Source organism: Gracilinanus agilis, chromosome 3 (genome assembly GCF_016433145.1).
Source record: "Gracilinanus agilis isolate LMUSP501 chromosome 3, AgileGrace, whole genome shotgun sequence".
Lineage (NCBI taxonomy): Eukaryota > Metazoa > Chordata > Mammalia > Didelphimorphia > Didelphidae > Gracilinanus > Gracilinanus agilis.
The window spans coordinates 297,017,676-297,041,192 of NC_058132.1; the positions used below are offsets into that span (position 1 = coordinate 297,017,676).

Genomic DNA, 23,517 nt, shown 5'->3' on the forward strand with positions numbered 1-23,517 from the left:
CTTTTTTTTTTTTTTTTTTTTTTTAAACCCTTACCTTCTGTCCTGGAGTCAATACTATGTATTGGTTCCAAGGCAGAAGAGTGGTAAGGGTAGGCAATGGGGGGTTTAGTGACTTGCCCAGGGTCATACAGCTGAGAAATGTCTTGAGGACAAATCTCAATCTATGACCTCCCATCTCTGGGCCTGGCTCTCAATCCACTGAACTTGGTTTGAGAGCTGCCCTCTGCCTCACAATATTCTAAACACTATAGAAGACACAAAATATAGTATCCCTACATTTAAGTAATTTGTGGTTTATGGAGTATACAGAATGTAAACTCATATAGCAGTTGAGAATTATGTAAGAGCATATAATCAAATGGTAGATTTTATTGAATGGAGAAGTGTTAACTAGTGTTAAGAGGAAGAGGAGAGATAATTAGGGGCTAGAGTCATTGAAGCTGGCTTAATGGAGCAGATGAGACTTGTTCACAGAAACCAATCCAGCCATTAGAAATTCTTTTTAAAGATAACCCTAAAAAAACCTAGATGTATTATTAACATATAGGTGCATAATGGTTATGTACTTTTATTTGTAATGTTTCCCTTTCAGCCACTAGAATTAGGTAATTTTTGTAATGTTGGGTCATATACTTTCTAGTATATTATAGGATTCCTCTGTTAGTTATATAATAGCAACAAGAACAAAAAAGAAATACTTTTCTGCTGATTGCTTTAACTTTTTTTTTTTTTTTAAACCCTTGTACTTCGGTGTATTGTCTCATAGGTGGAAGATTGGTAAGGGTGGGTGCTTTAACTTTTAATATCTCAGGTTCTTGGTACCTTGATGCCCAACAGCAAGAATTTCCATATCACTTTGATCTTCAATAGATTCTTGAAATACATTTCAGATATTAATTTACAACTACTTTTCTTGGCTCCTTTCTATTTCCTTTATTTTTGTCTCATGACTTCAAAAATTTTAGCATCTCATGTAGCAGTTAGCCCTAAAATGACAAGAAGTCTTGTGTGACAGAATCAAGCAAAAAGCTATAGTGTGAATGGTTAAGAAGGCAAACTAAGAATTTTTAAAGCAATACACTTTACTCAACATAAAAGCAATTTGTTATAGGAAGTATAATGATTTTAGTAGAACTAGAGGCTGGGTAATAAAGATTGAAATTGTTTTCATTTTCTTATCTCCTTTTAGAGATCTTGAAAATCAGAAGATTTTACCTTTTTTTACATTTTCAAATGCTTTCAGAGGTCCTCAGGGAAATGAATTATACTGAATATCAGTACTCCAGATTTATCTGTCATTCATTCATTCATAATGCCAACATCTTATTTTTAATAATAGTTTAATAAACTGCTATTAGGGAGAAGAGGCCCACATTTTAAGACAGTTTGCTAGAAAATGGAAAATGGTCTTAATCTATAAGGAATGGCAGGCTTTTATAGCGCCATGAAGTTCAAGGAAAGGAGAACTTTAAAGTTAAAAATTACCTACCTAACTCTTTAAAAAAGAAAGAAAACCAATTCCCTTCTCTCCTTTGTATTCTATACCTTCTGAAACACCCTTATTAAGCTTTGAGAAGGATATTTCTCATTAAGTATGTGTGTTTTTACCTTTCACATTTTTTAACTTTTAAATCTTGTTAAAATCCCAAATTTATTTTCTGTTTATGATGAGACAATAAGAGTAACTGAAAATATCAGTTCCAAAAGGCACTATTCATTTTTATAAAGCATGGCACTTCCCCTATAAAGAATAAATAGGCTTTTTTGTTTAGTTTATCTTTATGTTTTGAAAAAAGTTGAAACGTATATATATTTTTGTGAAATTAAGTCTCTAAAATTAATATAAAATTATAGTTAGGGGAAAGTTGAACTATATCTAGGGGTTCAAAATTAGGTTATCTAAAGGAATTATGCTTCAACTTACCAGCTACAAAGATCAGGTCCTAACTTCTTAGCACTATAGTAAAATAATAGACTTTTAAAAAGCAGTTTTAAAAATCTAGGCTTACATACACAATTGCCTTTCTTTTTCATTTTATGCTACAATATAAAATTGCATCATTTTGATATTTAACTGTCAGTATAAAAGGGGAAAAAATCAGTAGTTAAAGTCACTAGTCAAGAGAAAGATACTTCTGTTAAAAGAATCATATTTACATTCTCCTGAATTTGATAGGTTTTATGTAAAACCAAAAAAGTCATTATTTCACAGATATTTTTTTAAGCAAAATAATGTCACTCATCCACCGTTGTAAAGCATGAACCTTGAACTGTCTGATCTTTCTCATCAGCCCTTTTTATAACCAAGATCATGACTTTGCTTTAGGTGAAATGTAACTGTGACCATAAAGATAAACTCAGATAAACCCAGAAACAGACTTCATTGACAATTTTCTTTAAGCCACTGGAATAGGCAGCCCAAACTTTACTAGTGGAGTGTAGTTCTTTTAGCAGTTATATCTATTTTATGTATAGTGAGTAGTTCTGGGTTAGTACAATTTCTTTTTCCTATTTCTGTATTCCTAGGCTACACTTTAATTCTCATCTACATACCTTTCATCATCCTGCCTTTGAAATATTTTTGTCTTAACATTTTTCTTTTCATAATCTGTAAGATTATGATATCCAGTTAAATTGTAAGAAAAATTCAATTCAGGAAATATTTAACAAATGGTTACCTGCAGATACTGTATTATATATTCAGTATAAAAATCAAATAGACCCTATTATTCAGTAGTTTAGAATAGCTGCTATTGGAAACATGATAAAAGAATCAGACTACAAAAGAGTAAAAAGATTACCTTTAGTAGCTGATAATGAGCTTCCAATGGACCTATTTGGCATTCTGTTATGACATACTCCAACATTTGGCTCAGGAGTAAAGTATTTTAAATATCTTATTTATTTAAATAATATAAAGAATAGCTCTAAACAAACACTGTAGAACTAATGAAAAATAGAGGGAAAAGATGCCCTAATATCTCTGTTGTTCCTATTTTAACTCATTAATACTTTTTATTCATATATTGTAACTATAGAATGTAAACTGTTGGTTTTATGGAAATACAATTAGAGAAATCCCATTGCTAAGAAGAGTCACAGCTCACTCACTAGAGTCATAGAATAAGTCAAAGATAAAAAAGGGACTTTAGCATTTACTTTATAGATGAGAAAACGTAATTCTGTAAAAGTGAAATTACTTATCTAAGATTATGTAGCTGACATGATGAGGACTCCAACCCCAAGTCTTCCGATTCCAAGTACAATATTATTTCCATTGGGCCATGCTGTCTCCTTAATTCGGTTTCTCTTTGGCAGGAGACCAAAATGAATTTAATTACTTTAAATAAAAGAAAATGTGGCAATAAAATTCTTTTAAGTCTTACATGGTTTGCATTGAATTAAATTTTAGTAAAGATATTTTTTTCAGTGAAGGTAAAACTAGCCTTTTGTTTCAAATGAGTTACTGGGCTTTTCAAATTCAAGGTTATGCAATTTGTTTTGATTGGATAAAAAGAATGTGTCACAAAACCACACATAAAGTGAAAACCACAAGTCTCTAACTGAAAATGCAAATACTTTGAAAATGAACAAGTAAACAGCATGATGAATGGTGCAAATCTTTTTCACGTGTTCCTCATTTGTGTGAAAAAAATTAAGTGCATTTTAAATATATTTTTAGGATGTCATTTATAATACATTATACATGCATTCAGTCTGATATTAAACAGTTATAAAAAACTGAATCATTGTACTCCTGCTAAAACTTAAATTTTATAAGTAGTATATTTCAGTTTGAAGAGGGAACAATTACAACATAGCCCTCCTTTATTAACAGTGTTTGAAAAATATTTTTGGATAGAAGTTTAGAATGTTGTAAATGAGCCAGTTCTTAAGTTCCATCTAATGAGATCACAGAGAATTAAAGTAAAGCCTCTCCCGGTTTGCTACAATATCCTATTCACATGACAGGGCTACCTGGATTGATGGTCAAGTATATAGCTAAAGCCTCAGGGAAGTCCAAGAAAATTAATTTATATTTTTCCTAGCATGCTTTTTGCTATGAAACTCAGTCATACAACTGAAGGTAAAATTCACTACCTTTTGAACCAGAAACACACAAATTCTTCTAATCCAGAAGGCATTGGCCTCTTTAGCCATAAGTATATCAGCTGAGCTAGTTAATGTCCATCTAGAATAGAAACATAAGGAAAGGGGGTAATAAAGTGATTTTTTTTTTATTATTTCCAGTGACATTCAGTATTCCAAATTATTTAACTTTGTTGTTACATTTGCCCATCTTCATTTTTTTTATTTAACTATATAGAATTGCTCAGAAGCAAAACAATTTCCTTTCGTTCTTGACTATAAGTAGTAGTGTAAATACCCATGCTGGTAATACATGGAATGATAGTATAGTGGTTGTTTTTTTTTTTTTTTTTTTTCATTAAATATGTAGAAGGAATAAAGGAAGAATATACAATTTTTCTAATGTGTAAGTTTTTTTTAATTTTTTAATTTTTTTTTAAATTCTAAAAATCCTTTTTACCTAGGCTAGCTTTTTTACCAAGAAATGCACAGGTAAGTAATACATCCCACTCATTTAGTATATTCTTCCTCTTCTTAAAATAGAAGCCATTGTAATGCAGCTAAATTCAAGATGCTGTCCACATGCAGTGGGTGTTTTATTAATTGTTGAAAATTGTATTACTCTCTGGAGCCTCTTATACTTTGATTTTCCCAGTAATGATTTCTGTGAGCTTTAATCGTATTTTATTGATTTAACAGACAAAATACATTTTAACCATTAAATTGTTTTAAAATTCATTATTTACTTCTCTTTCAGACATCAACTAGTCAGGCAATCTTCCGTCTCCAATCTGGTATCTGCCACCTCTTCCGTGAAACTCTAATTCACAAAGGATTTGTAGAAATCCAAACCCCCAAAATCATTTCAGGTATTTATCTAAATTTGAAAATTTGAAATTGCAGTATCCAGGGTTGAGGTTATATAGTAGAGAAAGTGCTGGGCCTGGAGTTAAGAAGAGTTGAGTTCAAAAATGTTTTTAAACACCATGCTTGAATCATGTAACCATAACTTTTCTAAAAAATAAAAATTATTTTAAAAAAATAAAAACAAACAAAAAAATAAACACTATGCTATGGAAAATCATTTGACAACTCTCTGCTTCAATTTCCTCATCTGTAAAGTGGGGGTAATAATAGTGCCTATCTCCTAGTGTTATTGTGAGGATAAAAATGAGATATTTGTGAGCTTCTTTGAAACCTAAAAGGGCTACCTAAATGCAAATTTATTGTTATTATTTCCTTCTCGTTTTATGTTTATTATGAATCTACCAGTGACTCACCACAAATTCAACTCATTCCCCTATTTTAAAAGTTTTTATATAAAATTAAGTAGTTCTAAACTGAAGCACTACTGCATCTTCCACAAAGCAACAAGTAAATTGTATGAAGAACTATTTTCTTTACTTAGGTTTCTTTCAACTGATATTGCAGCCATCCTATTTGAGTAGATACTATTTTATATAATTACTAAATACAGCAAATAGGAAAATCTCATCATTCTCATGCTTTACTTCTTTAATCATGATTTTTAGATAGTTGCTTTAATAATTGCCCTATGTTAAAAAAAGAAGTCTTTTATAAGTATCTGTAAATTTTCCATTTTAAAGGTCAAAATTAAAGTGTAAACTGTTTTTCCTATGAGGTTATATATGTGCTATATCTTAGTTTGATTATAATTTATTATAATATGAATATTTTACTTTTCAGCTGCCAGTGAAGGAGGAGCCAATGTATTTACTGTATCATATTTTAAAAGTAATGCGTACCTGGCTCAGTCCCCACAGCTATATAAACAGATGTGTATTTGTGCTGATTTTGAAAAGGTTTTCTGCATTGGACCAGGTAAACCTTTGATCAACTTGATTTTATTTGGTTAGAACTGTATGTTAATAGTTTAGAAATATTTTTAACCAAAATAGTAATTTCTTTTCAATATTAAGATGGTATGTTGGACAAAAAAGCCTTATAGGCTAACAGACCTACTTGGGCTAGCCATTTTTAAGACAAAAAACTTGAACTGAACTTTTCAATTTCCTCAGACAGGACAGGCATGTCTTTTAGTCCAACCTCCCCAAATCATCAATCCCATCTATAAATTCTCATACTGCGTTACAAATGGTAATCCAGACTGTACTGAAATATATGTCATTGTGGCAAGCTACCCTCATTTTTTTGTAATATAGTTCGTTTAACATTGTGTGCTTGTTTTGTGCAAATTACTTTAGGTATCCTTTCCCTCAAGCCTACATCTTCTGGGGAAATATTACTTTTAAACTCTATGCTCTAGGAAGGGTGTTAATAAACTAGAGTGTTAGTTAATAAAGAAGATATCCCTACTTTCTGAAACTTACCTTATTAATAAGTAGAGCTAATCCATTAGTGGAATGTGTACCTCAGAAGTATAAGATTCTTCACTAGATGTCATCAGCAAAGTTAGGTGGCAGTTTGTCAACTACATTGTAGGATAGACTCTTAATTAGGTGTAGGTTGGATTATATGGCTATTCAGTTCCCATCTCTGAAATTACTGAAGACTGATTATAATTTTAATTACTTTAATTGCTTAAGAAAATTTATTTTCTTAAAAATCTTATTATGAGACCTTTTGGTGCATTAGCTAAAGTCTCCCACATACAACCAAAAAAGATATTTTGACAATATAGGAATTGCAGAACTGTTAGAAATTATTTAAATTTATATTTCTGAATGAACCAGTCAGTAAATATTGAATGCATAGGCTATATGTACCTGTATTCTGCCAATTACAGTAGAATGCCAAAGAATTAGGGTAATGATCCCTGATCATTGAGGAACTTAAACTCTAGTTGATAAGAAAAGATACAATGTCATCAATAACACCTTAAACCAACAGTTTGGGCTTTTTTATGATCTATTGACTCTTTTACCCTCTTCAAAAAAGTGCTTAAAATTCTTTTGTTCTTTTGACCAGGACCCATTGAAAGGATCCTCAAGACTACACTTTGAGAACTCTTCTTCTTTAAAATAGTTCTTAGTTGTAAGGTATAGGTAGATGCTTGAATTAAGATAATTAGAAAATACAATCAATAGTCATTTGGGAAGTAGAGATGGTGTTTGAGCTAAGTGTTGAAGGTTTGGTAGGATATGAAAAAGAAGTGGGAAGACAATTTAACCAAACAACATTAGAAAAGCTGGAGAGAGAATTAATCTTGGAATACTAGAGGGAGGGCATACCAGTTGATGCAACAGGGCTTTTTTTTTAGGTATTGGGGAAGGTAGAAGGACCAGATCCTCTGTGAGCAGATACACTCAGGTGTTCCTCTGGAAGCCCTATTTTTGCAATTAGGTAAAATTATTCCTTTAGGGCTAAGCATCTAGGTATGTTAAGAGCTTTGGCGTATGCATTTTGACCTCTCACAGATAGAATATCATATTATAGTCTATGTGAATTATTAATCTGTACAAAATTAAAATGTAGCTGAATATATTTAAGGCCATACCAAACATACTTTAAAATTTTAGAAGACACTTCAAGGTTTTGCACTGTCTTTGAGTTATCATGAACTTCATTTATCCTTACACTAATGCTCATTGATCATAGATTTCTAGCTTATGAAAGGCCAACTTATAGAATAGATTGTTTTTCTTATAGAGTAATAAATGTACAATCCAGAGGGAAGTCAAAGCAAATAGCATGCCATAGCCTCTTCCAAGTCTATAATTCTGTGAAAACAGCTTCATTTGAATAGCCACAAGTAGGACAAAATTGATTTTTGTACTTTTAAAAGTATTGTAATTTCCTCAAATTTTGGAGCATCATCATTCATTATTATTCTTACTTAACTTTACAGTATTCAGAGCTGAAGACTCTAATACACATAGGCATTTGACTGAATTTGTCGGTTTGGACATTGAAATGGCTTTTAATTACCATTACCATGAAGTAATAGATGAAATTGCTGATACATTGGTACAAATATTTAAAGGACTTCAAGAAAGGTAAGAAATGTTTTCTATTTCTCTACATCTCATTAAGTACTCATGAAGTGTTTCAGAAAAGGAAAGATTCTTGCATATGTGTATGCTATGACAATCAAACAATGTAAATGAAGATTTGGTAGATAGATTTAATCTGTGGAGTGAACCATACCATATTAATCTAAATATAGACCTCACTTTCGCCCCCCAAATCTTTTGTGTATAAAACCCTTAATGGGTCTTATAATCTTAACCACAAAGTTTAAGCATTGGTGGTCTCTCCAGCATACGTATTAGCAGTGGCTTCCCCACTAGCTTACGTTTTAGAAAAGGCTATATGCCAGGTAACGATGGTGTTGGTGCTCCAAATGAAAGAAAATCCATCCCACTCATTTACACACACTGATGGGGCTGCCTGCTTCCAAAATAGACATTAGGCAGGGATCTCACTGCAAAGCCCTTCATTTCTAAATTCATTCTTTCCCCTTCTTTTCCTTCCTCTCTAAGTGCAGGTGACTTGTAAGAGAGGGGAGTAGGAGGGGGCAGCAAAAGTGTTAATGAGTTTCTATGACTAGTCTCAGGAGAACCAAGCAAGTAATTTCAAGGGCTCAGAAATGAATTATTGATCTAGTATAGCTATTCCCTTAGCATAAGCACAGATATTTTCCAGCAGTCTTCTACATTGCCTTATTGTAGAATGATCTTATATCCTAACCTTGTTACCTGTTCTTCCCCTCTCCCCACCAAATATTTACATGTTTTGTTTTAAGTCGGAGTTTTAAAATTCAGTTAGCCCTCAGTACAATTCATAGTGTCCCTTTTTCCAGCTATAATTATGAGGTCTACTTTTATTGAACAGATTTTTAAAATTTTAATTTTTTTCACTTTTGCAAGACAAGAAGTTGTGTTCTGAAGTTGTAGAATTGGTATTTCATCCATTTAAGCTATCATATTTTTTTTTTGTACGGGGACAATTTGCTTTGGTATCTTCCCCACACATCTCCATTTTTTTTTAATTACCCAAGCTTGAACCAGTCAACAAGATCTCATAAAATTAAAGAGCCATTTACAAATCAGAAAATAACTAGCTACCTCCTTTAGTTTGCCAAAAAAAAAAAAAGATACCTATTCATCTTATAAAAAATGTATACTATTTGACTTGTTTTTGGTATACTTATCATCCATTGATTCCAGTAGACATTTAAAATAAAAGCCTGATTTCGATATAAGCCATGCATTACTTTTAAAATTTTTGTGTCATCATTGTAAATTAGAAAATCAGGTAACCTAGATAACTGCCTGGCTCATTTTTGATGGCCCACAGCTGATGTATAGATAGCCTTTTGATATAACCTTCATACCTTGAATTTTCAGTATGGAAGAATTAAATTATTGAAAATCATTTAACTAAGCATCTGTTTTTCTATGAATGTTACAGTGGTCCATTAAGTGATGATACAATGTTGTCATCTTAAGTCTTTTGAAGATATAATGAAAGAATGAGGTTTTTATACTTTAATCAAGAAAAGATTGTGCTTCATAATGGACATGCTATTATTATTAAGTGTGAAAAATTCCATTAAATATTTAATATATAAAGTGTTTTAAGTGTTTTATATTAGCTTAAATAACTCTTTGTGGCATTCTTGGTTTGTACTGTGATTCAGAATATGATTTTGTATATTACAACAGTGGCATCTTGTGGGGGGGAAATTAATTTTTAGGAGTTTGTTGTTTTTTTTTAAAGAATCTCCAAAATATTTTCTCTTCGTAGGTTTCAAACTGAAATTCAGACAGTAAACAAACAGTTCCCGTGTGAGCCTTTCAAATTTTTGGAGCCAACTTTGAGACTAGAATATCGCGAGGCTTTAGCTTTGCTCAGAGAAGCTGGAGTGGAAATGGGAGATGAAGAAGATTTGAGGTTTGTGTTTTGGAAAATGAGAAGAGTCTTCTTTAATATTCTGCAGTTTTTAAAACTATAAGCTTTAAATAGCTCAGTTTGACAGATTTCTTTCTTGTGAGTTTTTCTTGACCAGTAGACATGGACTTACATCTCCTAGCCACAGAATTCAGTAATCCTTCTGTTATACCTATACACCAAGTTATTAATGTTTAAAAGTTTGCAAGGACTTTCTGAATACCTCCTGTGATATAAATTTATTGGATGTTTTGCTTTTGTCCTAAATTAATTGTTTTTAAACTGTATTTTCTTTCCTGTATATGAAGAAATGTATAGAAATTATCTTATAACAGCCTGTGAGGTAGATGATGCAGTGTTATTATCCCAATTTCACAAATGAAAAAACTGAGGTGTCATACCCAAAGCCAGTAAGGGTCATAAAAAATACTCAAAACAGTCTTCTCACACTTTTCGATGTTCCTTTGTGCTCTCATTACTTTTCTTGATTATATGCTACCTCTTAACCATTTTTGTTTTGAATTTTCCAGTCTAGGGGTCATTCTTGGCAGTAATAAAATTAAATTAAATTAAAAATTAATTATTGTCTTTCCTTCATCATTCATTATCATCATTCTATCCACCCTAAACAATGATATACTCATCCTTCTTTGATACTCTTTTTGGTTATCCTTAGCATTCATTTCTAATATTCATTCATTATGAATCTTTGTCCTACTCACATTATTCTCATACGCTGTCACTTAAAAAATTTTTTTTTCCCTTAACTGCCTTTGCTTTCATCTTCTATAAGTATCTTTTTAAATTGTGTTAATCAGTGAGTTCCCTGTGTATCCGTCCACATCCGCCTCTGAGCAGATCCTCCTCTCACTCGCTGGAATTTGTTTCTCTTAATATTGCTGGAATTTCTTTCTGGGAGCTTCCTGTCCCCTGTAGGCCAGCTTTCTTTGGAGGATTTGCCATTTTTCTAAACATTTAACCTTAAAACAGGTTTGTATCAGACAAAAAAGCTTGTTGTCTCCCAGGTCTCTTTCACTGAAAGAAAACAAAACAATCTACTGCTGTACATCATCACCTCAGCATTTTAGTCAGATTTGTGAATGAGAGAATTTCCTTCCTTCCTGTCTCTTCCCTTCTTCTTTGTTCTTCTCAGTCACAGTCTTAAGATGGTTTAGCAAATGTCCAAAGAGTTTGCCATCTTTTCTACTTCAACCAAGTTCCTTCTCATTGGTCAGAATCAGATTCAGAGAAATAGTTCTCTTCATTATTACTTACTCTACATTTTGAACATTTACTTACCCAGGGTCACACAGATATTAGAACCAGATTCTGATTTCAAAGATGTTGTTTTAAGGCAAAATAATGTACCATCTTTGCCATTAAAATTAAATTGTTAGGGGCAGCTGGGTAGCTCAGTGGAGTGAGAGTCAGGCCTAGAGACAGGAGGTCCTAGGTTCAAACCTGGCCTCAGCCACTTCCCAGCTGTGTGCCCCTGGGCAAGTCACTTGACCCCCATTGCCCACCCTTACCAATCTTCCACCTATGAGACAATACACTGAAGTACAAGGGTTTAAAATAAAAAATTAAATTGTTTCCACTTGTACAGTGGGTTTTTTCCCCTCCGTTTATTCATGAATCACACTTCCAGTAAACTTTCAAGTCTCCCTAATAGGATTAGTTCTCAGACCATAAAAGTAAATAGAAACTTTTCGTAATCCTATTGTTTAAGGGCAAAGTAGGAGCAAGTTTTCGGCTCTATAAAATTCAGAAGGAAGACTGTGTTCAGATTTGGAGTCAAAGGACCTGAGTTCATATTCTGCCCCTGCTACTTAAGTAATATTTGTGTCACTGATCTCTCTAGGCTTCAGTTTCTTTTTCTGTTCTCATCCTACCTAACAGCTTCTCAGTATCTTTTGCTGGATCTTCATTGACTTCTTGTCTGCTAACCATGCATATAGTCCAAGGCTCTGTCCTCAGCCTTCTCTTCTTTCTCTAAACTGTTTTCACTTGGTGATCTCGTCAGCTCCTGTGGATTCAAGTTTCGTGTCTATGCAGGTTATTCTCAGGTCTATTTGTCCAACCCCAGCCTCCTTCCAGGTCTCCAGTCTTGTATTTCTTGCCTCCTACTGGACATCTTGAACTGAATGTTCTTTAGACATCTTAAACTTACTGTGGTCCAAAACTCAACTTATATCACCCCTCCCCTTCTTCTCTTCCACCATCCCTCTTTCCCAAGCTGTTCCTTCTTCTTAATTTCCTTATACTGTCTAGGGCACTATCTACTATCCTACTAGATACCCTGGCTTGCAACTTAGATGCCATCCCTGACTCTCCTCATTCTCTCTTACCTTGACATTTCCAATCAGTTAGTAAAATCTCTAGACTACCCTCCACTCAACTATTAGATTATTCTTCCTAAAGCATAGGGCTGACCATATCAACTACACACACCACCCACCACCATTCAGTCTACTCTAGCAGCTCCCCATTACTTCCATTATCAAATATAAAATCCTCTGCTTAACCTTAAGAACTCCTCTTAACCTAACCCCTTCCTACCTTTCCAGACTTCTTATACCTTATTATCTCCACATACTCTATGATCCATTGACACTGGTCTCTTAGCTCTTCTTCACACGAGATACCTCCTCTCCTGCACCATTCATTTTTATAAGCGTCTCCTTGTTGTCTGTCTACTTACTTGGAACTCTTTCTCATCTCCACTTACAGACTTCCTTGACTTTCTTCAGGTCTCAACTAAAGTCCTGCCTTCTTCTAGAAGCCCTTCCTAGGACTTAATGAGCCTTAGAAACTGTACCATTGAGATTTTAATCTTCACTTTATCCTTTATCTGTCTTGTTTGTTCATAACTATTTGTATTTTGCCATTTTGCCTGCCTCGTTAGACTGTGAATTGCTTAAAAGCAGAGCTTTTTTGCACTTTGTTGTATACCTTTGAATCTCACACATACAAGGTACATAATAAATGTGACTTGAAGCAAGTTTCTCTAATAAAGACCTCATTTCTCAAATACATAGGGAACTGAGTCAAATTTATAAAAATAAGAACCATTCCCTAGTTGATGCATGGTCGAGGGATGTGAACAAGCAATTCAAAGAAGAAATCCAAATTACCTATAGACAAGAAAAAAATGCTCTAAGTCACTATTGATTAGAGAAATTCAAATTAAAATAACCAAGATGCCACTTCACACTTATCAGAAAGAACATGCTAGAACAGATATGGGAAAATAGACACATTAATGTGCTGTGGGTAGAATTGTGAATTGTCCCAAACAATTTGGAACTATGCCTAAAGGGCCTTAAAATTAAGCATACCCTTTAACCCAGTAATACCACTACTAGGTCTGTATCTCAGATTAAAGGAAAAGGACTGATATGTACAAAAATATAGCAGCTCTCTTTGTGATGGCAAGGAATTGGAAATTGAGGAGATACCCATTATTTGGGAAGTAATGGAACAAATTGTAGTATATATGACCAATGTAATATCATTGTGCTATAATAAATGACAAAGGATGTTAATTTCAGAAAGTCCTGGGAAGACTATATGAAGTGATACAAAGCCGAGTGAGCAGAACTAGTATATAATGTGCACAGTAACAGCAATTGTGATGATCAGCTGTGAAAGACTTAGCTACTCTGATCAATGATGATCCGAGACATTTCAGAAGACTTAGGAACAAAAATTGCTCTCTACCTTCAGAGGGAAAACTAATGAACTCTGAGTGCAAATTGAAGTATAATTCTCATTCTTTTTTTTTTTTTTTTTTTTTTTTTTTGGCAGCATGGCTAATGTAGAAATATGTTTTGCATGTTTTCACATATATAATAAGTATTATATTGCTTGCCTTCTCAGTGAGTGGAGGAGAGGCTAGACAAGAAAATTGAATCTTAAAAAAGATTTTTTTAATTTTAAAAATAAAATAAATGCTTGTTGACTATAAAATTGGGGGAGTTGGACTAGATGTTGTCAGAAGCTCCTTTCTACTCTAAATTTGAAGCTAGTATAGAAGTTCCAAAATAGTGATTTAAAAAAATATTCATTGAAACTTAAAAGGACCAGTTTTTGAACCTTGAATAACAAACTTCCAAATTTCTATTTCAGTACGCCAAATGAGAAACTCTTGGGTCGTCTGGTAAAAGAAAAGGTAATATTTATTTTTATTTCTTTCTTAGAATTTCCAAAAAGACTGAGATATTTCTATAATCCAGTGCTAACAATAGATTCCAAGGTGAACAAATCATTAGTATAGAATTGCTCCAGAAGTATCCAGTAGTAGGATTAAATAACAGAATAAATGTCTAAGAAAATTTGTGTTCTATAGCAGAATCTGGTAACAGTAGCTTTTAGAGTTAAGCAATTCACTAATGTGTATTAAATCATTTTCTTAAGATGATACTCCTATCAAATGGTAGTTACTTTAATATTACTTTAAATATTTAAGGAGCATAAGAATTTTAGACATATAGAGAGAGGACCTTAAATTCCTTAGGATTCTTTTGAAATAATCTATTTCTTTTTTATTGTAAAAATAAATGTAAATGAATTGATTATTGATTTCTAAACTGATATGATATTCTGCTTGTTGTGCTTACAAAGTATCTTCAGTATACATAATTGAAGTGAAGCTCATAAGTGAACTTCTCTTCAGGGGCAGGCATAAGGACACTAAGGAGACTCTTGTTATATAAAAATAAACTATTTATTGAGAATATAAGGATTAAAAAAAAGAATTTCTAGGGGGCAGCTGGGTAGCTCAGTGGATTGAGAACCAGCAAGAGGTCCTTGGTTCAAATTGGCCTCAGACACTTCCTTGCTGTATGACCCTGGCCAAGTCGCTTAACCCCCATTGCCTAGCCCTTACCACTCTTCTGCCTTGGAGCCAATACACAGTACTGATTCTAAGATAGAAGGTAAGGGGTTAAAAAAATATTTCTAAAAGAGATTCTAACTCCACCCAAATAAAACTTGCTTCTCCTGTTTCCACAAGCTACACTGATCCTTCTTATCTGACTAACCCAAATTTTCCCTATTCCACAATAAAACTAATACTATTATCCTGATACGAAGTTATAAAAATAACAAAGACCAGCTGGCTGAGCCTCAGCAAGAACCAAGTTAGGACACTGAGCCTTAAACTCTCCAAACCAAAGACCAGGTCTTTCTTTGGTCTTCTCAGATATAAATACAATTTATAAAATAGCAATAGACAGTCCCTAGTGTTTCCCAAGTTAGAAAAGGAAAATCACTTAGCTCCTTCAGGTTTTTCCTTCCTTTCCTTCTACCTAAGACAGTGAGGAGAGAGAGAGAAAAGAAGATGACACCTGGTCCCAGCACAGAGAGAGACAGACAGACAGACACACTGTCGCAGAAAACCCGTCAACATTTGAAACTGACATTCTGTCTCAGATCTGTTTAAAACTTCAATTCTTTCTCAAGCCAGCTTCTCTACTTCTTATCTCTAAACTAATAGACCCAAGATTTGATTTCTAATATTATCCTTATATTATCAGCCTTGAGACTTTTTTGTATCTTTGAAGAGGAAAGACTCCTATAAAATAACGGTTTGTTTATACTCTTCTATTAATTGCTTGATGTTTTGAGAAAGAAAAACAATTTAAAGCTGGAGGTTATTGTTTTAAATTTTGTTTTAATGTAAATACAAACTTGGGGAGAGAGATTCTAATAAAATTTAAAATAGTCTGTGAGCTCCTCCTGCTGGCTGTCAAGAAGTACAAAACTGACTTTGTAAGTAAGATATACTTCTGGAAATAAAGATTTAAGTGAGTCAACAAATTTGAGTCATTTTATTTCTGCCACCTTAAAAAATGTTCTAACACTATCAAAAATATTTCTTCTCTTTAAAGTATGATACTGATTTTTATATTCTTGACAAATATCCTTTGGCTGTAAGACCTTTCTATACTATGCCTGACCCAAGAAACCCTGTAAGTACTTTATTTTTAAATTATTATTGTTGGGATGTGGAGGGTAGGGGTGAAATTTGTGTTCGTTTTAAGGAAAATTACTTTCATTACCTTATTTCACTTGAAAGGCCACAGTTGTTATACATATTGTTCCTAACCCCTCTGCATGTAATAGCAGATATAATAATGCTTGGAATGTGAATGTTATTCTTTCAACTATGTGTCATATGACCTGATATTAATATTCACTTGATAAAATACCTTATATTCATAACTTTTTATGTAAAATGATGACATAAAATCAAAAGTTATAATCATGAATTTGTTTTCAATTGTTCTCCATCATTAGTTTCTATTAGAAGTTTAAAAGTTATCCCATTGTTGTTGGTTAATCTAATAATTTAAAAGTTGACAAATGATAACAAAATCCAAAATTACTTGCTTGTATTTGTTTGTTTTTTTTTAATTGAATCAGATTGGTGATTTGCTCAAATTATAATAGTATAAAAGTATTCTATTGAGATAAAGGTAGCTTAATCAAACAAGATGGAAAATATGTCTGAAGATAAAATAAAGTAAGGATAATCATCTATAACTCTACTCCCTGGAATCTATTATAATGCTATGCTTATTGAACTGTGGTTTTTTTGGGTTGGGTTGGGTTTTTGAAGAGGCAGAGAGGATTAATAATAACATGATTAAAGTTCATTCACTTCTCCAGTACAATTTAAATTTTGAAAATTTTGAAAAAGTTAGCATATTTTTTGGAATAGGTTGTATCATTAGATTATCATAGAAATAGAGACACTCCTTACTGTAGTTGAGTATTCACAGTTAACCATAATTTTTTTTTATCCCTACATTTAGGTAGTTACACCGGAGTTTGGGTTTCTTTTGTTATTTTGTTTTGTTTTGTTTTTAGATTTAAGCTCAAAGTACTGGATAAAGATCCTTCTTTGCTTAAATAAGATCTGAATTGATGCTCTGGCTATGGCACACTCAGGTTTTGAAATCTTGAGCAAAACCTTTAACTCTTAAGTGACTCTAACAACTTTCTAAGATCACATATTGCTGAATGTTGCCATTCTGGGGTGACAGAGTTTCCTTGTTAGGAATTCCCTGCACCATTTATGGCACAGGTCCAGACCGTGTGAAACAAGCCATATGGCTCTAAATAAGAATAGGGACTAGACCAAGGATGTCTTTAGTATAGGAAACTCCCATTTGAATAAACTCAGTCAACTGGTACAAGTGGCAACTTTTCTACAGCTCTAAATGCTAATTTAAAATTTTATAGTATAGATATAAAAACTATAGTATTATAATCAATAATATAATTCATAATAGTTAAGTCACTTTTGCCTTTTTTAGAAACAATCCAACTCTTATGATATGTTCATGAGAGGGGAAGAGATCCTATCTGGAGCTCAAAGAATTCATGATCCTCAACTGCTAACAGAGAGGGCTGTACATCATGGAATTGGTAATTTACTTAAATGTATCTGGAAAAAATCAGAAAGAGGGAGGGGAGAGTTCATTTTAAATAAACAAAACTTACATATTTCTATAATTGGTTTTTGATAATTACATATTAAGTCATCTTTCAATGAAACTAATTCAAAATTATGCCTGTTTTGTTTTCATTTTGTAGACCTAGAGAAAATAAAAGCTTACATTGATTCCTTCCGTTTTGGAGCCCCTCCTCATGCGGGTGGTGGCATTGGTAATATTTTCTTATTATTACTATGTCATATCTGGTTACAGTTGGGATTTTATTTGAGGAAATGATCAGTCTTAAATTTCCCTAAAGCTAGAATTCAAAAAAGGTAATGCTTAATTAAAGAGAAATGTCAGATAATGCCAGTTTAAAATATTGTAAATTCCACAGATTCAATGGGAAGATCTCCTTGAAGTGAGTGGAAGTAAATAAAACATTGTCAAGATAAAATTCATTCACCATAATTTTTTGTACTGTTGTGAAATTCTTGTGTTTTCAGTAATTTAAGATGAGGAGTGGCAAGAAGTGATTTTATTTTATTCACAATGGAATTCAAAATATAAATTGAATATCCAGTTTTCCTTCATCAGTCCTTGAAGATGCCTAAATCAATTCTTCTTTTACTTTTTTTTATATTAACTATATTGATGCTAGAAGGGTTATGAAGTTTAGAATTTCATTTACAGCTTCCAGAATGAGTAATAAAAAAAACTTTTTTGCCCTACTGTCCTTGCAGGATTTAGAATCTTTAATGTAATTTATTAAACTATAGCTATAATTGGGTTTTCTGACTTTGAAAGCTAAGCTAAGGATTTTTTAAAGTAAGATTTGCTTTTTTCCCCCTCCATTAATATTTGGAAGAAAGTTGAGAAATAGTGCTTTTAGGTTAGCTGTTCATCCCCACCCTGATAACTTGTTCAATGTTGTCTCTATCTTGCCTATTTTGTATAGGAAAGGAATGGAGAGTCTAATTTAAAATATCATTGAATCATGGATTTAGAACAGGAAACTTTATCTAATAAGATGAAATAATAAGGACCTTTATCTAATAAGATGAAATTTAATAAAGATAACTACTAAGTCCTACATGTAGACTCAGAAATCAACTGCATAAATATGTTTATATGCAACAAATGTTTATGTATTAAAAAAAACTGGCTATTTTGGTGAACTACAGTCCCAAAAGGTATTTACTGTGACATTGTGTCCAAAGAAAATGCAAGTCCTCCAAGGTGATAGCCTTGTCAGTTATGGGCACCACATTTTAGTGAGGACATTGTTCCAAATAGTTTTTCTTTATGCAGTACTAGGAAGCTTATTAGAGAACACTTGATCCAGCTCCTTAGCATAATCTACATTCTGAATTGACAACTAGTATGTGCCTATAGCTCAAAATAATTGTATTGTTCTCCTTACTGAAAAGCAGCTATGATTTATTTCAGTGGGATAAGGTTAATATTGATAATTTTAAGTGAGTCAGATCCTGAGATTTTGTCCCCAAAAATGATGAAATATCTTGTTTTCACAGGGTTGGAGCGAGTTACTATGCTATACCTGGGATTACACAATGTTCGTCAGACATCCATGTTCCCCCGTGATCCCAAAAGATTAACACCTTAGGGGAAACTGCCTTTTATTTTGTCCAGTAACCTGCTCTTGATCAGGCTGTTTCTTGAGTGCTCAAAATATGCAATAGAATAAATGTCTTATCTTCTAAAGTGCCACCGTTTTTTTTTTTTTTTTTTACTCGTTAACTACAGTTTAGAGATGATTTTAACTGTCTTGGACATTCTTTGATAGGAAGTACTTAAATATTTTGTACGAGGATTTCATGTTTATGTTAACTCATACTCTGTTATCTCAGATTTTAACAAATTTCTAGGCAGTTAACCTTTTAAATCCTTAAGGTTGTGCAATAAAAACTTTTTTTTCTATCTTACCTTACAAGGGCCATAAGATTGTATGTCTTAAAATTGAGTATTTCAGCCAATTTTTAACAATTGTAATGGTGTTCAAAGACAGCCTGGAAAAATATTATGGAACATTAACATCTTTCTAACTTGAATATCATGGGGAAAAGTAGGAAATAACATTTTAGTTAAAATAATAATTATATTTGGATATCATGTAAGCAGGTGGAGATGCTGGTAGAAAAAAACTAATTTTTAATAAAGTATTGAGTTGTTAAAATTATAAAACCAAATTTCAATAAAACTAGAATTTGTCATTTTTGTCTTTTTGGGGGAGAAGGGATTGATCTTAATTAACAGCTCTAATGTCAATGTAAATTTTGTCAGAAAGAATATGTCCAAACATCCTTATTTGTGTGATGATTTTTTTTAATGTCTAAAAATAGAAACAGGCTGGATAATAACTATTTTTCATTTGTATTGTCAGAGAACTCCATAATAAATACAAAGTAGGGGGCAGCTGGGTAGTTCAGTGGATTGAGAGCCAGGCCTAGAGATGGGAGGTCCTGGGTTCAAATCTGGCCTCAGACACTCCCCAGCTGTATGACTCTGGCCAAGTCACTTAACCCCCATTGCCTACCCTTACCACTCTTATGTCTTGGAGCCAATACACAGTATTGACTCCAAGATGGAAGGTAAGGGCCTTTAAAATAAATAAATAAGTAGATGGATGGATGAGTGAATAGATAAATAAATTTAAAAGTATGCTCTGTATTTGGCAACAGAGAGAGCAGCAGGTAGGTAAGGATCCTTCTAGAAGGTACTTTTGAGTAGTTCTGTCACAATATCACAATATGGGCCTATATCCCAGTAGTTACCAATCTTTTTTGGCCTACCACCCCCTTTCCAGAAAAAATATTACTTAGCCCCCTGGAAATTAATTTTTTTATTTTAATAGCAATTAATAGGAAAGATAAATGCACCTGTGGCCATCACCGCTCCCCTGGATCGCTGCAGCACCCACCAGGGGGCGGTAGTGCCCACTTTGGGAATCACTGCTATAGCCTGTTACATAAAGCTAAAAGGTTCTAGCAATAATTTGATCCAAACTATTCATTTTTTTTTAACCCAGGACCTTAGTATCAATTCTAACACAGAAGAGTGGCAGTTGAGGGTTAAATGACTTGCCCAAGATCACACAGCTAGGAAATGTTGGAGGTCAGATTTGAACCCTGGGCCTTCCCCTGGCATTATCCATTGTGCTACTTAGCTACCCCAACCCATTCATTTTTAAACTCATGGTCCAAAAGTGTTGGTACTTTGGTGAAGTTCACACAGATAAAAGCATGGGTCAGACTTGGACTCTCAGATCTCTCAACTAGAAGTCCATTGTTCCTTTAACTGCCAGGCACTGGGCTAAGCTTTAGGGAGACAGGAAAGAATAGGGTCCCTGCCTTCAAGATGCTTACAACCTAATGGGGACCCAACATACAAAAAAAAAAAAAAAAAAAAAGACAAAGCTATAAATAGAAGGAAGATACCAGAATAAGAGATGGGAAAAACTTCCTGCAATGAGGTGTTATTTGGGACTTAAAGGAAGCCATGGAATTTCAGGAGGGAGAGTATTCTAGGTCTGAGGACAAGCAGAGAAAATTCTAGGAATATCCAATGTGGAACCATCAGGAGGACAATGCCATTGGATCAAAGAGTAGGTGGTAAAAACCAGCTGGAGGGGCTGATGTTATGAAAACTACAAGGGTTGGAGGGGGTTGGGTTATAAAGGACTGACTGTATTTTGTATTTGGTCCTGGAGGCAACAGGAAGCTCCTAGACTAGTTTTTGAGTAAGAGGGTGACAAAATTGTGCTTCAGGAAAATCATTTTGATGGCTAAATGGAGGATGGATTGGAGTGGGGAGAAATGAGGCAGGCTGACCTACTAACAGGTTATTGCTTAATTATATTATTTCATTAATTGGGGACGAGGTACTTATCAATACCATACACACATACCCCTTTGTAATAAGTGTAGGCAATCAAAACATGGACCATAACTAAAAGTGTCGTTTTATACTTCTGTCCACTTCTCTGTAAAAAGGTGGAACAAATTATCAGTCTGATGGAGTCTTGACTGGTCACTACATTGATCAGAATTCTGAATTTTTCAGAGTTTTTATGTTATGGTCGTGTATATTTTTTGTAACAACTCTGCTCTCTTCATTCTACATCAATTTCTATGTCACCCTAGGTTTATCCAAAACTCATTTATCATTTCTTAAGACTCATTAATATTCCATTACTTTCATAAAATTCATTTAGCCATTCCCCAATTGATAGGCACCCACCTTGGGTTTTTTTTCCCCAGTTGTCATGGCAGTAGAAAGAATTGATTTTTGTAAAATGAAAAATAAAGATTTAATTTTTTTAAGTAAAGTGTTGGTTTTATGATATTATTCACTTACAAAAATGAATAGTATGGAAATATGTTTTGCATAATACATGTACAACCCAGATTGTCAATTCCATGAGTGAGGAGGAAAGAAAGGAGGGAGACAACATGAATCTTATAACCTGGGAAAGCATAGGTGGAAATTTGTTATTAAAATAAAGATTAAAAATTTATTAAAGTAACCCCTTTTTAGAGTTTAATATGGCATTAAATTTAGAAATTAATTCAGCCAATTTTACCAGGAAAACCTGATTCATCTCTCTTTTATTTCTTGTGTGTGTTTGGAGTTTTTTTTGTTTGTTTCTTTGTTTTTAAACCCTTATCTTCCATCTTGGAGTCAATGCTGTGTATTGACTCCAAAGCAGAAGAGAGGTAAGGGATAGGCAATAAGGGCCAGTGTGGAAGTATCTGAGGTCAAATTTGAACCCAGTACCTCTCATGTAGGCCTGGCTCTCAATCCACTGAGCTACTCAGCTGCCCCTCTTTATATCTAAAGAGTGTTATGTAGTTATGATCCTAGAAATCCTGAGTGTGACTTAGTAGATTCATTTCCCTACTTCATTTTGAGTGGAATTTTTTTTATAACTTCCTGCTGGGTTTTGTGGGTAAAATTCAGAAAAGTTGTTGATTTTTTGGGGGTTTATTTTATATCTTGCTACCTTACTGGGGTCATAATTTCAATTAAATTCTATAAAGTTCTCTCATAGCAATTATCTATCACTTGCTCATGCTTTTTACAATAGGTAGCATTTGTAGAACTATCAAATAATAGTGACAATGGTATCTTTGCTTTACTTTTTATTTTATTATTATTGAGCCCCTCTTCCCTTCCCCACACCTTAGAAGTCATCATCTGGCAAACAGATACGTATATATTGATTATGTCTTCCATTGTTTCCACTTCTCAGTTCATTCTTTAGAGGTTAACATTCACAAAATTTTTAATCCCAAATTTTACAAAATCAAATAAAACAAGCATACCCATATGCAAAGGAAAAGAGGATTGTACATAAATGAAATCACAAATCTCTTATATGTTTAGCTTGCTTTTCTTTATATCTACATAATGAATCCCATCCCCAATCCTTCCCCACCCTCCTCGCATCACAGAAGGTATCCTCCAGGACCAACATGTCATACAAATTCAGTATTTCATGTTTTCACCTTCCAGTTCACAAAAATTACTCTTCAAATATTAAATATGTATACATGTAATATTCTCATTTCTACTTGTTTCACTCATCTCATGTAATTCCAAGTTTTTAAAAAATTAAGTCTGCCTAACAATAGCATTCAATCACAGTCATACTAATGAATTTGTTTAGCCATTTCTCTTTGATGGGCATCTCCTCAATTTCCAGTTCTTTGCTGTCACGAAGAGAGTATACAGTTTTATAGCTGTCTGGGCATAATTCCAAATTGCTTTCCAAAATAGTTCCATATCTCAGCACAAACCAATTTCAGGATCTTGTGGCCTTGCCAAAGCCAACAGCAGTGCACCCAAGCTCACCCCTTAAGTCCCAAGCAATGGCACCAGGCTGCAAGAACACCCAAAAGTCCATAGCATTTGGCTCTTTCAAGCCTACAGTGAAGCTCTAGTCCCAGAGCAAAATAGCTCACAGTGCTCTTAAATCCTGCAAGCCATCAGCAGAGGAGACTGAATCTGCAGTTTTCAGAACTAGGCCAGAGGCAAAAAGAGGCTGGGAGAACAACAAAAGAAACACCTAACAATAGAAAATGTCTATGGA

General features: G+C 33.5%; 1 protein-coding gene across 1 annotated transcript in view; it reads left to right on the plus strand.

Annotated features, from left to right (window-relative positions):
• The window catches only part of DARS1 (aspartyl-tRNA synthetase 1), a 69,796-nt gene extending 50,660 nt beyond the window's left edge, over window positions 1-19,136 (plus strand). The window contains exons 8-16 of the mRNA XM_044669901.1: window positions 4,847-4,958; window positions 5,797-5,931; window positions 7,919-8,066; window positions 9,820-9,966; window positions 14,092-14,134; window positions 15,855-15,935; window positions 17,286-17,397; window positions 17,566-17,637; window positions 18,941-19,136. Coding sequence (XP_044525836.1) covers window positions 4,847-4,958; window positions 5,797-5,931; window positions 7,919-8,066; window positions 9,820-9,966; window positions 14,092-14,134; window positions 15,855-15,935; window positions 17,286-17,397; window positions 17,566-17,637; window positions 18,941-19,032 — 942 coding nt within the window. The 3' untranslated portion in view covers window positions 19,033-19,136. The remainder of the gene's footprint in view (window positions 1-4,846; window positions 4,959-5,796; window positions 5,932-7,918; window positions 8,067-9,819; window positions 9,967-14,091; window positions 14,135-15,854; window positions 15,936-17,285; window positions 17,398-17,565; window positions 17,638-18,940) is intronic.
• Window positions 19,137-23,517: the final 4,381 nt, after the last annotated feature.